The following is a 16,203-nucleotide window of genomic DNA, read 5'->3' as shown; positions in this document are numbered from 1 at the left end:
CTGAGGTATATAGGGTTGCTTCTTTCAGTGTTAACTCCAGTTTATAACAACAACTCAAAGCACTTACATTCTCCTACTTGCAGCACAACTTAGCAGTCTACCTGCCACCAATAACAAACCCCTGAGTAACTGTAACAAAGATCCCTTTCCAAGGAGCCCCCAGTAAGAAGTGCATAGAGTGATCTCTCATTCACAAATGACCATTTGCAGACTGCTTGTACAACCACTGCTTTTTTAACGCACTGGGATGTTCAGCTGAGGACGAACGTGCAAGGAGATACTGATCTGTATGCAAGTGTCAGAGCTCTTGGCAAAATACTTTCCAAGCACGTAACCACCGTTTGGTGTCACACATCAACAAGCAGCTGGATGCTCTCAGACACCGCACCTTTTTTTCAAGGACACCCGCATCTGTTGCCAGCAAGACTGCACTCCAAGCTTCAGCCAGAGGACACCTACCTGCTAATGGGAACTGCTGTTACTTTGATTTTCCACCTATTTCCCACAAGGGGGTAATGTTGAGCTGAACAAACTTAGGGCTGCTCAGAACGCTGGTACCTCTCCACTGGCACTGAACAAATCAGGCTCCTTTTCACAGTTTGCAGGAATGTCACTTCTAGTTCCATTCAGTGATCTCCATTTCACTACATACATCTGGGTCAGCCCCAAACATGCGATAAGACCCACTGCTTGCAGGACAGAAACTCTTTAGATCTGAGGGCAGAGCGGAGCTGTGTTACACAACAGGAGCAGATCATTATTCCTGGCCTCTGCTTTGACCTTGCCACTAGTGTCAAGAGACCGTGGGAGCATTCAGTGCTTTGCAAGATCTGTTCCTCGAGAAGCAGTTTCCATACTAAAACCCACATACACTCCTCCCCTTGCCCAGTTCTATCTGCTGTACTCTATAAAGAGCTTTACTTGTTCTTGTGACCATTCGGGAAAGGATTTGAGCAGCTCAAAGATAAGCATAACACTTGGGGTGTGGTTGTGCTGCAGTTTAAAATGATGGAATCCACCTGGCTGCTGTCCCACCCTCCTCCATGCACCCCTGCCCCTTCCTGACTTCTTTAAAACTTGGTCACCTTCCTACACTGGCTCTCTGGCCTCAAAAGGGAGGCAGAAACTTGCAGCTTGGGGTAAGACCACAGCTGTTCTGGCTTACATTTAAGCATTCAAGAGACTGCCTCCTTCTGATTCTCTCCCCCAGAGAAAGCTACTCCCTGGGACCTTCCTCTGGCGTCACAGGAAAGTAGCTTCCCTGAAAAAGTAATAGGAAAATGTGACAAACTATGCATCTGCTGGGATTTTCTTTTGTTATATCCTAAACAGAAAATTTGTTGTTTTGCCCAGAAATAGAAGCTGTGAAAAAGAAATACATCTTGATGCTACATATGCTAATGACGCTCCATGCAAGATTTACCATGTGGCTCTTTAGGGAGCTCTGTGACGACCCAAAGCAGTCAGCATGGAGAGGTTCAGCTTGTCAGCACAGTTGTTTTTCATCCCACTCATTGAGAAAGCATGGGAGAGCCACCAAACTGGCCCCGAGCAGGGAGAGAAAGGGCCCTGAGGACTGCATCCGGATGGAGAATCTATGGGATGTGCTGCTTCATCCCCACAGCTGGAGGCCCCACTCCAGGCACAGAGCTGTGGGGAGGGGAGAGGGGTGCAGCCCTTTGTCTGCATCTCAGCTGGCTTCCAGAGCACTTCCTCAGGGAAAGAAGAGCTGCTCTATTGGCATCCCTGGGAGATCAAGGGGATCTGATGGAAACAAGCTGGCCTAAGGTAGCCTGATTTGCATGCTTGTGTTTGCAAACATGCATGTCCAGGGGAGGAAAAAAACAAACAAACAAAAACAAACCAACAGAAAAACAAATCAAAACAAGAAAAGCCCAACAGTTCAGTTGGTTTTAGTAACTTCACCCCATCCTTAGCCAGTAAAGCTGTGCATGGGTGAGGGGCTGCTCCTCCTCCCATGAAAGGGCAGCAAAGCAGAGCAGGAGGAGCCTAGGGCAAAGGAGGTTCAGCTTTTTCCTTCCTCAAAGAAAGGATGTTTCTGTCCCATTTTCCTCTCAGCATGTGGGAGGGATGCTCTGAGGCTCTTCTAAGTCATTGATCCCTTTCTAAATGAGCCAGAGCACTGCAGTGTGACCCGCAGAGCAGCAACCGCAACTCAGGAAATTCAAATCAGCTTTATTCTCTTCTGAGATATCTGCTAGAACAGCACATCAGCACGGAGCTGGGGACCAACAGGGATGGTGTGACAGCAGTGCCAGGGAAATGAGAGTGACCTACAGGAAAGCCTGACTGCACAGAGAACAGCCAGCACTGCCACAGTGTTAATTGCTGACATCCCAGGATGACATCTTAACTGGGATCCATTCTCGGCAACTTCGAACAGAAAGTACAGCTGCTGCTGCCAGGGCTGGGGTTAAGCCTCAACAGTTCCCACAAGAAACAATGCAGCCTCAAAACAAGCTCTATACCCACTCCCTGGGCTGCCCAACATGCACTCCTGCTCCAAGCAATCCAACAATTTTCTCTCTGCTTTCACACCCCCTATAATCCCCCACCCACCACTAAAATGCCAGGTGAATGAATGACATGTTATTCCTTGTCCACTAATGCAGAACAGGAGATGCACGGTGAGGGCTGACTGCAGCCCCACACAGGTTTTAAGCTTCTGCAGGAGACTAGCAGGAAGGAGCAGCACACACACCTGCACACATTCATTGTTGGAGGGGCAAGAGAGAACAGAAAACAGGAATGTCTTAATGTGAGGAAGTCCGGAAAGACCACAGACACAGCAGCCGTTGGTGGCAGGACACACTGTGAGGCAGAAGCACTCTTCATGTGCCTTAACTTGTCTTGGCTGACTCACATTCCAGTAAGCTGAGCTACTACTCATTTACAGTAAATTGAAGAAACCCCTGTTATCGTCAGGAATCACCAGTGTTGTGGAGAACAGACAACACCCTCCAGGAGGGGAGAGGACACACAGGCAACACTGTGAAAAGCCCTAAAACTTTATAGGACTTGCAGTTGTGTTCACTCCCACGCTGTGGGACATTTATGGAACACTTTTTTCTCTCTCGAATTGGGGTTATTATTTTAGATGAACAAAACCTTAAGAACAGTAAAAGTAGAATTTGGTTTCCTTCCTAAGCTTTCAAAATAAAAGATGCTGTGAGGCAATGGAGGGTAATGAGATACAGACACACAGACCAGAAGCAAACACGAGAGCTTGTACAAAACGTGCACATATGCACATGCCCTACCAGGCTAAGCCATAAGTTCTCAGTTAAAAGGAACACTCAGTGATTCTCTGAAACAAGATCAGAACCACACTGGATTTGCCCAGGGATCCCATACTGCAGTACCACATCTCTGCTGAAGGGATGCGGTACTGCCTCCCAGACATAAGAACCAGAGGTATGCCATGGGACAGTAATCCCTCTAGAAAAGTCTTATTCCTATCTTTTAACTTCAGAAATTAAACTGAGCTCTGATGGAGAGGGTTGAGTATATCCTCCTGCATGTATTACTAACAGCAGCAAGAAATACTTACAGCTTGCCATTATTTCTCAGATTCATACTATTTGGTCTCACATGACATCCTACAGGAATGACTTACACTGTCACATTGGTTATGGGGAAAAAAAATACTTAAATGATTTTAAATTTTTCTGAATGTTATTTCTCTATTTTATTAACTAAAGACATACTTGCAGATGCGGGTCAATTTCAAATATTGTTTCTCCTCTTCGCATGTCTGTTATCAGCCAAGGGCCTCCAGCTCTACAAAGAAAGAAAGGTAATGAAACAAACAAGGACTTGTGCTGATAATGAAAAACCTCAGTGACCTGTTACCTGCCTAGTGTTTGGCACCACCAAGTCTTGCAACACAGCTGGGTCTGCCATAATCTGCCCCTTGCGTAGATATACTTACTCACACAAGACTGAGCTGTGTTTTATAGGTAACTGAAATGGGACTGAGAAGTCTGGTGCAGTTTAAGCATATGAAGGATGAGCATGGCATCGGGTCAAGATTTATACCTCTATTACATATTTAAAGATGCAGCAGGATTCCCAATGGAATCTCATTTTTTGCTGAGATCAGCAAGCACGTTCAGTACCATAAAAAGCTTCTTACATGCTCTGATGAATATCTCACAATAGACATTTTGTCTGAATACTTGGATGTTTCAGGGAAATCTTTGTTTTCATTAACAATGAAAGTCAGAAAAGATGTTTCCCAACAAAGGTGATAGAAAACAGCTTACTGTGAAGATGAACTACACAGAGACTTTATTTAGGGTCACACTGCACATAGGCTGTAGAAATCAGCCTCAGATTGCACTTCTCACTTGAAGTCTTTTGAAATCACCGTATAAATGTTTGGTGCTTTTTTTCCCATTAGATACTCTGTCACTGCAGTCAAAAGCCCCCTCCTCTGGCCCTGTCTGTGTTACCATCTCCAAAAACACTTGTAGTCAGACCAATAAAAGTTAACATTTTGTATGTTTTTCAGATGCATCGATATCTACTCTTTTTCACATCACTTCGGAAGTTGTTAACTGCAGAAGAGCCACCTGTTTCAGTTCCTCACTAGGATGCAAGAGTCTTTCACCCTGACTTCATATGAGCAGCTTTCAGCTTTGTCTTTGAACCTGGCACATTTCTGGACTTCACTTTATCCTTGGAAAGGTGCTTGCAGCACAGCACAAAAGCCAAAAAGCCAATATGAGAACAGACTGGGGAGAAGGGTGCTATGTCTATATTGACATAGGAGTTAAGGGAGCTACAGACTGTTTATTGCTTTGGGGTCCCAGAAACAAAGTTTGCAGCTGGACAAATTCTCTCAAGTGTTTGCACAAATTATCTGCACTTGTACCTAAGTGGGAGAAGTTCAAGTTTAAGAAATCCAGCAGCAAAGGCTGGACTCCTCCAAATCATCAATCAATTACAGCCCATTGTGGCAGCGCACTGAGAGCATACGTATTCAAAATTCATTTTCCCTAATATCTTTAGAGCTACCATCACACTGCAATAACCTCCTCAGAACGTACAGGAAAACATTTAAGCCACACATTTGCAAGTCAAAAAAAGTTTATCTGCAACCTGACAGCAAATAAAGTATCAACACATCATGTTAAATTTAAAAATCTATCTCCTCCTTAACATAACGGTAGGACTAGATGATCTTGTAGGCCCTTTCCAACCTTGTGGTTCTATGATAATGCTATCTTTCTCTTGCCAGGGGAGATAGTGAAGTTCATTCTGTTACATCACAAATACTCCTCTTTCTGCAAATTGGTCTGTCAAGTGGGGCTTCTGGGAGATTGATTTCCTCACTTTCAGACAGCACCCAAGCTTTCCTAGGCATAGTAAAGCAGACCCTCACTTTCCTCTCTTTAGAACTACGGAGAGGTCACCGGTCAGAGCTGCCCTGGCTCTTTCAGGGAGAACCAATGAAAATATGCTGCAGGCATAAGAGGAAGGAAATTAAGCTTTCAAGAGCTCATTCATTTCCACCCTGAACATGTGGATTTCCACACGCATTAATTTGCCATCTAAATGTCTGTGCGTGAGAACAGATTTGCAATGAATTCCCATCCCTGGCTACAGTGCAGGCTCCATCAACAAGTTAAAGATTGTTAATAAAAACAAACAACTGAGTTGTTCTCTGTCAAAATACTCCTCTGTCTGAGGCAACATGAGCACTTACACTGGGACAGTCCGAAGCAGCTCCAAGATCCCTTGCCCGTTCCATTGCTGAGCCGCATGCAGTTCCTCAGTGCAAACCCCAACAATCTGAAATAAATAAAAACAGAGATACTAAACCGGATGGAAACTGTGTGGTAACTGTTGGGAACACAGGCCACATGGTGCTGGGTCAAACTGCGTAGATACAGAGAAGCACCATCCCTTTCAACTAAGTAGATAAGTGAAGACAAATGGAGCCTGAAACAACATGGAGACTCTGCAAGCTCTCAACAAGCCATGAGAAGCACCCTGGCATGTAACATTTAATCTTGCATGGAGTGTGCGAACTAAACTAAGAGGGGTGAATGGTGAAGAAGGAGAGTTAACTGAAGACCCATTGGTCTGTTCTCACACCTCAAACCAGTTCATGTAAGACAGACCACACTGAGCCAGGTCATGGTCTAAGTGCATGGCAAGCATGGTGCTGCTGGCCGTTTGCTAGGAGCAAATGTGGTAACAAACCAGCAATTTCAATCTGGTAAAAGATACACTGCCACAAAGGAATGCTTTAGTGCTCATAAATTCTTCTGACTGGCTTAATCTTACCCACCACCATAAAGTAAAGTTGCTAACACACCACATAATCCACGCTTCAGCGCAGGCAACTGCAGATCTCTGCCTTCCTCTGCAAGGTAAGATGCATTTGCTTTTCAGGGTGGGATCTGCCTCACTGAGCAATACCAGACATCCTTCTCACGGCAGCTGAGATCAGATACTCCAAATGAAGTCAAGAAGTGTTTCTTTTCCCCCCTAATCCATCAGCTTGTGCCTTGGAGCCCAATGATTCATCCCCCAAGACAAAAAAAAAGACTTTAGATGTGGACTTCTATTTCCCCTCTCAAGATATTAAACTTTTTCCAATGACATCAAATTTTCAGTCAGAATCTGATCAGCTGGTGTACTGTCAGCGAAGAGGAGAACTGAAAACTAAATTCTCAAGAGAGGTAACCAAAAGTACACGACCTGCCTTTACCACAAACATGTGCACTGATAGAAATCTGCGTGGAAAACTACCCACGTCAGCACGCACCCACATCTGCACACCCTAACTCCTCTGCCCCTCACAGAGCTCAGTCTTTCAGGACCTAGCCCTGAGAATGCATTCCATCCCCACCCATGTCCCAGGCTTCCTCCACGCACAGCCTGAATCACCCTCAATTCAGCACACCCCACCCTGGGCTTCTACTCACTAACAGCATACAAACTGTGAGACTCTAAACATGAAATTATTTCACGTTTATTCTTTACTTTTTGCAACCATTCATCCTCATTGACCAAAATAAATCCTTAACAACGAGCATCAAACAAAAGGGAAATTAAGACAACTGTATGTACTGTGGGAGATTAGAGTCCAAAAACTTCAGGATGCAACAAGCTGACAGCTCTTTGAACCCAAGCAGCTGGGTACTAAAGAAAGGATGAGGACTAATGCAGCACTAACTGGGGAGTCAGCCAGGAATCACCCTGCTTAGCCTGACTCTATTTTTGCTTCCAGATCCCACAGTTCACCTTTCACTTATTAATCCCACACTCATCTCTTTTCCTGTTGGTAAAACACAGAGTTCTCGGGAAAAGAGAAGGTTCAGGAAAGCCTTTGCCCTTGCACAACATTTGCATTATGCAGGTCTGTGACGTTGGAGCTTCCCCTTATGTGTTGCAGCTGCAGCCAAAGACAAATAAAAGCAACCTGAAGCTTGTAATTGTAAAATAAAACATGCGTTGTCCCACGTGGCAGGAGCTTTTCTAAAGAGCAGGGGGAGCGATGTTAGTTCTGTCACTATGGTTAGTAACTGCATTTGTAAATTAAAAGTATTTGATGTAGCCCTCATCCAAGAGACACCACTTGAGAAAATGTAGTCTCTGATAGCAAGCAAATCTGTTTAGCTAAGGAAGCTCTGCTCATTGAAGAGTAAGGTTAACATATAAGAGATGTCTTTCTCAAAGCAACCTACCTTAGATGGTAGATCAGTAGAGGTAAACTCACAGAGCCTCTAAAGAACCTTTATGTGGCAAGCTATGTTTCGTTCACTACATAATGCTAATGCAACTCTGTCTTACTGCAAACTTCTCTCCTAGAAATGAAACCAATGGAGTGTCACCCACTAACACTGCCATAGCATTAATTTGAATTCAGTTCTACGTTAAAGTAATAATATTAAGCATTTCTCTCTGCTTTATTACCTTACATTTGTGTTTGAAATTTCAGAGCAGTAAGGTAATGCTCAATTCCAGGTCTGTTTTGAGGTGTAAACCTTTTCTGCATGAAGTAGGCTTCTACATTGAGAACTGAATGCGCCATTGCTCAATCCCAGTAAAATCCTTACTGAATATGCCCAGAACAACAACTCAAAGATGAGATCCACAGTAATCAAGTATGACAGGAAGGACGAAAACAAGAGAATAAGGACCTTACTTATAAAAGCTGAGTAAGATGTAGTGCTTAGTGCATCCCATGCCTGAGAGGTGCCAGAGCCACCACTGCTGTGCCATACCTGTAGGAAAGTAACGACCCCAAAAGGAGTCTGCACAGGCTGCATCTGAGGGTCTTCTGTCAGCAACATATGCTGGATTCTGGACTCACTGTTGTCCAAAGGGCTGTGCCACGACACATGGTCACCGCTACAGAAGGTGTTTTCTACAGGGAAGACAAACAGGAAATATTTAGTCCAGAAAACATGCTAGAATAATGTTTCTGTTAGCAATGATCTGCTTCTGACCACTGTCAGCTGGGAACCTCTGGTCAGGCCCAGCTCAGTCCCTGGTTGCTACTCATGGTGCCCAATCCTGAGTTAGTCCTGTGGCAATAAATAAATAAAGGCTAGCTATTAGTACCATCAAGTTCAATTGGTCCCTCCCTAATTTACTGTTAGCCTCATTTCATGAGAGGGCACAGTTAGCCTGTGGGCTGCACAGGATGCCTATTCAACAACAATTTATATTTGATTTGCCACAGAAAACAGATTCTGAAATGTAAATTAGACTTAAATAATACTTTGCTATACCTAATAAAAACCTCCAGTCTGCTACCCAACTTGCGGCATTCTATGTCAGTCACTTTCTCTTCCAATTGCCTGCTGGCTCTGGTGAAGAATTGTAATTAATATGTTCCTTCTTGCCCAAACAATGAGAAAACCAGCAGGCTATAAATTTCATTCTAAGTCAGAATGGACTTCAACTAAACAAAGAGACAGAAATCATTCTTCCTTCTTCACAACTGTAAGAATCCCTTTTCTCCTCCTCAGAAAGACAAACTCTCCCCAGATAACCCTGCATCCCACCTGCAAACCAGAGGGTACAGCAGAACACCTGCGTCCAATACTTGCTCTGTGGATTAACTAGAAGTAAAGCAACCAGCCATGAGCATTTTTGCATCTGAAAATCACTCCAGTGATGAGCCAACCCATGCCCTACATGTTTGTGGGTTTAAACTGCAGCATCTTGAGCAACTCATGATTCCTCCACCAGGTGTCCCCATTGGCGTTGGTTTGAACGTTTATTATATACGGGTTTTCAGACAAATTTCTGTGACACCTCAGTAGATTAAGAATTAAAGCAACTCTAAATTCCATAAGAAGCTTGGCCCCTAAAACAAAGCATGGGACAGAAGCGTCGTGATAAGTAAGGGAATGTTTTCCTTCATTAAAACTAAGATAGAACAGACACATCAAATGGAGCTGCTTAAAGAAAAAGAGTTTATCTGTACATACAATGAATTACACACTTCCAGATCTGCAACTGAAAAGGAAACAGCTCGTAGCATTACTTTGCTTTTAGAGTTGGGACACACAGTGAAAAAGACAGAAATGAAAAATATGATTTTAAAGTTTTCCTCTATCAAAATTGGATTAAACAAACAGACAAAACCAGCAGAGCTGCAAAGGATCTTGTTGATATTCTCCAGGTTAGCCCAAATGTGGCTGATTAGTTGTATTTGTTAAATGATAAAAGCCTCTCAGTCACAGTTTTTAGGAATGAAACAAAACCACAAAGAACTTATTCTTGGCTCCTGTCTCTATACCACAACATTTTGCCCATCAAATGCTCACACAATTCTATGCTGATCGATCGCTGTGTTTCACTGCTGCTCCTGCTTCTCCTGGGAAATCCCAGCCCGTTTAGAGCAGGTTTTCAAATGCAAATGTCTCTGCTGGAAATCCACCTGTTTATGTCTATGCGAACACTGAACACTTAGAAAATCTCCCTCTCTCTTGCATGCGCACGAATGCCACAGAATTCACACTGCCTACTCAATTAAATCACACACACGCAAAAAAAAACACTCTGCAAATAAGATGGAGTCCAATTAAAATCTGTAAGAGTGCAGAAAAATCAGAATTACAGCCCAAAACTCAGCTCTACACTCATTTATTGTAACCCACCCAGAATGTAAGATCAGCCCCTGTATAGAGGCCATGGCAGCATGGAAGAGAGCTTGAACTGCAGGGTTTGAGCTGAGGAATTGCAGGAACAAAGCACTGGATGGCCACTTGCACCCAGGCCAGGAACTGAATACAGATCCTCCATTCCCACCTCTCACACCACCAACATCTTTATAATGTTTTAATTGAAAGTGCTGAAAGCTTTCATAGATATGAATTTACAGCTACATTTCTGGTTACAATGAATGCCAAGTTAGAACATACAACATTGGATAAACTCTCAAAGACGTGTATGATGTGTTAACACTTCCTATGCATACATATTTATGGGGCAGTTGGAGCGCATCTAGAGGAGAGCCACAAGGATGCTCAGAGGGCTGGAGTATCACTCCTGTGAAGACAGGTTGAGGAAGTTGGGCTTGTTTAACCTGGAGAAGAGAAGGCTCCAGGGTGACCTCAGTGAGGCTCTCCAGTACTTACCTAAGCAGGAGAGGGACTGACTTATTTATTATGTGGTCTGACACTGATAGGACAAGGGGGAAAGGCTTTAAACTAAAAGAGAGGAGGATGAAGGTTAGATGTCAGGAAGAAATTCATCACTCACATGGAGGTGAGACTCTGGCACTGCTGCCCAAAGTGGTGGGCACCCCATTCCAAGATGTACCAATGCCAGGTTGGATGGAGCACTGATCTGGTCTGGGGCACCCAACACACCACAGGGGGCAGGAATTAGATGCTCTTAATCCCACAGGACGGTAATTCAGTCTTAGAGGAGTAATATCCGTAGTACCATCTGCAATTGTTAGGGTTAGGACAAACCACGGCTCTCCTTTCAGATAAGAATGTTCCTCTGCAAATCATCTTGGTTTAGTACATTTGAAACTCCAGAGTCTCAGCAGCATTTGAGCCCTGAATCCAGGAGAAGGTAAGATGACTTTCTGTGGTAGCTGTGGGGCTGTTACTGACCCAGCACTTCCTATCATCAAATGGGGCACCAATCAGTCTGGGTGCAAATGGGATTTAAAACCTGACCTGGTAATGTCATCTGTCCACATGAATTTGTAAGAGGGTGTTTTAACAAGAACTCCTGAATTATTCTATTCTGTCAGGGAATGCTGATGCCACAGAATTTAAAGGCTTCACAGGTGGGGATTGATTTCATAAGGGCTCAACAAGGAAATCATTAAAACATTTCATTTTAAACTTATTGCTTTACTTGATATTTTATTACAGCAAATCAGAAGCATCTCTCTAGCTCCACAGAAATGAGGAGTCTCTAAATTTCCCACAGACCAGCAATATGCAAAAGCAGCATCCATAAGACAACTACACCACGCTACTCTATAAAGCCTTCCATATTTTGAAGTCTTTAAAACGTCATTATCCATTCTCTTTAACAGGCTGCACGAAGCAGGTGAAACTCCTTCCTGCAGCAATGGCCATAACTCAGCTGTGCAATCTCTCCCAGCTTTACTCCCCAACTGCTCAGTAATGAGAACTGGGGAAATAACTCAGAGGAAGCACCCCACTGTGGACTAGTAAATCCTTTGTGCAGCAGTGCTTATGTATTTTCTTGAACTGCATTCCCCCTGCATTCAATTTCACTAAATACATTTAATGCCTAAAGAAACAAATACAAGCCATATTCCTGGCTTCAAGATGCTTTATAAACAAGCGTAGAGCGTGCAATCCAAGCTCAGGAGGCAACGGCTCGCTCTGCAGAGACACAGCTTATTTCCTATTGTATTTTCCTTTTCTTTTTTAAAATCTGCCATTTTTACATCTATTTAGGAGCCCTAACTCCCCTGAATAATTGCAGGGAGCAAGTGGAAAAGAACAGCACACCAAAACAAGCACTGGGAGCTAACAGAGCTCCATCTCAAAGCTGCCCCAAGCTGAATCTGGCCTAAGAGATGCTCCCCATCAGCTTGCTATGCTGTACACAAAGCGGGCATGGGAACATGAGAGACAAATATCTTCACCTGTACGTGCACAGGGGACAGCGTGGAGGAAAATATAGAGCTAAGGCTGTTCAAACAGTGACGAGACAGAAAGGGAACTCAGAGCACCTCTTCTGTCCATGCCCAGCCTGGCACACAGCCTGAGCCTGGTCCTGGGCCACTAAGGAGGCTTGTCTTGGGACAAACAGCCGTTCTGTTGCACCATATCCTTCTCAAGCAAGTCTCTTGAATTCCCCATCTCTGTAGAAAGCCAGGCTGTGGTTATAAGGTCCCTTTATTCCTGAGCTGTGTGAGATGCTGCTGAAAGGAACGATCCTGCTTGTCCCCATGTGACAGCAGCAGTGACCTGGGTTGCTGCCCTCCAAGCTGTCACAGTGCTTGGCACAACTCCTGTCACTTCTCTGCTAGTTTGGCCTAAAAAGCACATCTAACAAATTCACAGCAGAGCATGGCAGTGGGGACGCCATCTCTCATGCAAGCCAGACCTATGCTACCTGCTCTCCTCAGCAGCTTGAACGCTCACACAAGCTTTCAGGTTGCATCCAACAGCGACTGCTCAGCTGAGCTGTCAGCAGCCACAAATGGACAGCAGTACTCAGAAATCATGTAGCTGAGGGCAAAGAAAAGCAGAGAAAGATTTGAGTCCAGAGCTTTTGAGTACAGGAATGCTACAAAGGGCCCCGGTGAGCTCCTGACCAGCGTGACAGCGATGCAGCCAGACATTTAAATTGAACGCAGCTTACCCGATACTTGCAGAAAACATGTAATTTATTACACTGCCATTACCCCATGCATGGCTCATATAATTTATTATATAAGTGCATTTTCCCCAACACATTTTTAATATTCAGTCTGGTTTTGGTTTTTTTGTTGTTTTTTTTTTTAAAGTAGTCTGGCAATCTGTCACAAATAAGATTTGATGCTGTGTTTCTGTACCACTTTGCAGATGGAACAGCTAGAATTAATTACCAGAAACAAGGGGCAGATGCAGAGTCCAACACTGAAATGTATTAGCTATGCTTTTCACCAGAGCTACTTAATATATTTCTAATTAGCTCACTAATGGATATGACCATGCATGCAAATATGTAGCTATAAGAGACTAAACACGAAAGCTGTCTAAAAAATCTCAAAGCAATACTGCTATTGCAACTCATCGTACAGACAAGTTAAAAAAAAAAAATAGCACAAAGCACAGAGTATAAAGAAAGAGCTCATTCAGACTCATTTACCAGTCATGTTAAATTAAGATAATTTAGGGAAAACCAAATTAATCCTAAGTTCAGCCTGTCTGCTTCCTTTCCTAACCTACAAAGGACTGCACAAATGGGTTGATAAAGGAGAAAAACGACTGTGATATACTCTGGGGGACCAGCTGGCAGCATTGGTTTGTAATTTCATTTTTAGCTCAAGCAGAATGTTTCAAGAACGTAGAAGAAATCAGTAGAGTCCAAGCCATGATATATTTGTATTACACACAAAAAAGCCCTTTTCCCATGTTTGTGCTGCACAGTTCAGTTTCGCTGCCCCTTATTTCTGTCTGGGAAACAAGAACAGCCCCAGCACAGATTCACGCAGGGCTGCTGCCCGCTGCAGACATGCAGCACGGACAAGATGCCTTGGGAAGAATTCAATCCCTGGAGCACAATTAAACAATGGCTCCACTGCAGGGATTCAAATTGGGCTTTTATAAACAAGGGGCCTAGGCAAACGGTTCTTTAAAAAAGAGTGGGGAGAGAAACAGATTATCAGCACTGTAAGGACTCCTCGACCTCTGAAGTTTGAAGACTGAGTTCAGAAAACAGAAGAGCAAAGCAGATATTCTTTTAAGTTGATCAGCAGGTGGAAAATAATTTGTTATTCCTTAAATCCTGGCAGTTCAATATGGAAAATGAACGCTCCTCTGAAAAGAGCTCATCAACTTATACACTTACATATAATTTATCAGATCATTTTAGAGTCCTGGACTGAAAGACAGGTGGAGGGGCCAGAAGCAGAACCCACCACGGCCCCAGCAGAACAAAGAGGACTCCTTGCTGCTCAGAACTGCCACCCATCCACTCGCTCTGAGGTGGCGGCACACGTGCCTCTCTGTGCCACAGCTTCCCCTGATGGAGTTACAAACACTGGTTTTCATATCACAATGCAGATCCCAGATGCTTTATGTGACACTGGAGAGCTCAGTAATTCAGCTGCTAAAGTACTATCATGCAACAACCAGCGCGGCTCTGGGCCTCCTCTACCCCCTCTGTTTCCCAGGACAATACTTTCCCATCCCCTCTGCATCTGTGTGCCTGGCTCCCTCTCCCTGCCCAGCTCTACACGCACAGTTTCCATTACTGCAGCTTCTGAGAATTTCTCACACAGGCTCCCAGCAAGTGACTCCCATGCCCAGGGCACACTCCCACCCTCTGGGAGCTGGGGGCCTCCCGCCCTCTCTCTGACTCCTTCCAGCCCCCTTCTGCTCTGCCTTCCTGCAGGCTCCTCCAGCTCCAAGCAGTCCATTGCTCCTTGCAGCTCCTGCAGGATATGGGCATCTCACTGCAGATGTGCTGCCTATGGCAGAATGTATCCCCAGTGGTGCTTTTGGAACAGCACAGTTCTCACCGGTCTGCTGATTTATCTGCATGGCGTTCACCTACTGGGAGGATGAACAATGCCACAGGCAGCGTGGCATTGTAACAGGAAAGAAAATGAACATGCGTATGAGCTGTTCTTTCACAACCCCACAGAACTCTCCTGCTCCAAGCTCTGACTTCTCTACACCTCATCACCCACAACCATCTGCTCCAGGTTCTGCATGGCTGGTGTGCTCTCCCTTCCTCCAACACTAGTGGGACACCTGCACCCTGCCTTCTCCATCTCCCAGCCAAGCAGCCCCAGAGGAGCAGGACTGCTGCACCTGCCAAACATGGAGCCTGAGTGGGACAGTTTGCAGCCCTGTGAATAATTCTCCCCCTTGGCATCACAGCAATTCCTGCCTGCAAGGAACCCCACAGGCCCTGTGGCAGCAGCACCCCAGAGCCCACCCCTTGTGCACATTTTCACCAGATGAGCTCCACAAGCTCGTTACAGTAACACAAAAGAAACTCAAACTCTGTTCAAGAGCTATAATTATGGTTCAAACAAAGTGATTAGCCTGTTTCTGGATCACCTTTTGAAACTCCATTCCACGTGTTCCGAGGTGATTCCTTTAAGCCTCAGGTTTTCAAAGAAAAAGGAAAAAGAGTCCACTTCGCACAGGCTCTGGTCTGCCTGCAGTCTCTGTACGCACTCTCCCAGTTCCCCTCCCCACCAAGAACAAAATGTTTCCCCTGCTGTGACCATTTGCTGCCTCCTGGCTCGACAGGCTGCTATAAAGGTTCTTTGCATGTAAAGCTGCCAGAAGATGGGCTGTAATGAGCTCAGCATACTGCCACAGAAGGCAGAGTACAGAGCAGGTTAGGCAGAACACACCATTTCACTACCACTTGCTTCACAGATCTTCAATAGAAAGCGTAAGAAGGATTTAAGTAACAGCAAAGCCAACCACCAGCTCTGCCTTCTCTCTGCAGTTTCATCTAACACAGGCTGGTAGCTGTCAAGGAAAAAACAAACCCTTTTCACAAGACTACTCGGTTTGTGCAATCTTCACTCTCTGCTCCATGTATCCCAAATGATGGCATAGGCAGAAAAGGAGGATGCTCCTGTGACTGCAAAACAATCCCTGTTTTGTGGCTTTCAGCTCCTTGACAGGGGGAGGCAGCACAATTCTATGCAAAAACCCTTAACTATAAAAGTGGCTGCTTCCGTTTCCCAGAAAAGGCTGAGTGGGACAAAGACCTCATATGTAAGAGGCCAGAGGACCTCACATCAGCAGGAGGGGGTTTTGTGCATTCCCTGAGCCAGGCCCTTTGTCTTGCATTCCTCCCACAGCACAGGGTCGGAGCCTTTGTCCAAGGCTGGACAAAACACGTGCAGCTTCTGCCTTGCTTCCTTACCCCAGGAGCCTGAACTACCCTTCTGGTCCCCAGCACATGTGCTCTCCAGCCTTTCATAGCAGGGATACTCTGGGTAGGATGTAGACCTTCCTCCACCTTGGGCAGAAAACAAAC

General features: G+C 44.8%; 1 protein-coding gene across 3 annotated transcripts in view; it reads right to left on the bottom strand.

Annotated features, from left to right (window-relative positions):
* Positions 1–16,203, bottom strand: part of SUFU (SUFU negative regulator of hedgehog signaling) — an 81,149-nt gene that overhangs the window by 36,335 nt on the left and 28,611 nt on the right. For all 3 annotated transcript variants that reach the window (XM_015866980.3, XM_015866981.3, XM_032445329.2), the window contains exons 4-6: positions 8,262–8,404; positions 5,732–5,817; positions 3,729–3,801 (exon numbers count right to left, since the gene is read on the bottom strand). In XM_015866980.3, coding sequence (XP_015722466.1) covers positions 3,729–3,801; positions 5,732–5,817; positions 8,262–8,404 — 302 coding nt within the window. The remainder of the gene's footprint in view (positions 1–3,728; positions 3,802–5,731; positions 5,818–8,261; positions 8,405–16,203) is intronic.

This window comes from Coturnix japonica, chromosome 8 (assembly GCF_054131305.1).
Source record: "Coturnix japonica strain WE chromosome 8, WE-NBRP24, whole genome shotgun sequence".
NCBI classification, from domain to species: domain Eukaryota; kingdom Metazoa; phylum Chordata; class Aves; order Galliformes; family Phasianidae; genus Coturnix; species Coturnix japonica.
The sequence above is the reverse complement of the archived record's forward strand: the minus strand, read 5'-3'. Positions and strand labels throughout refer to the sequence as shown.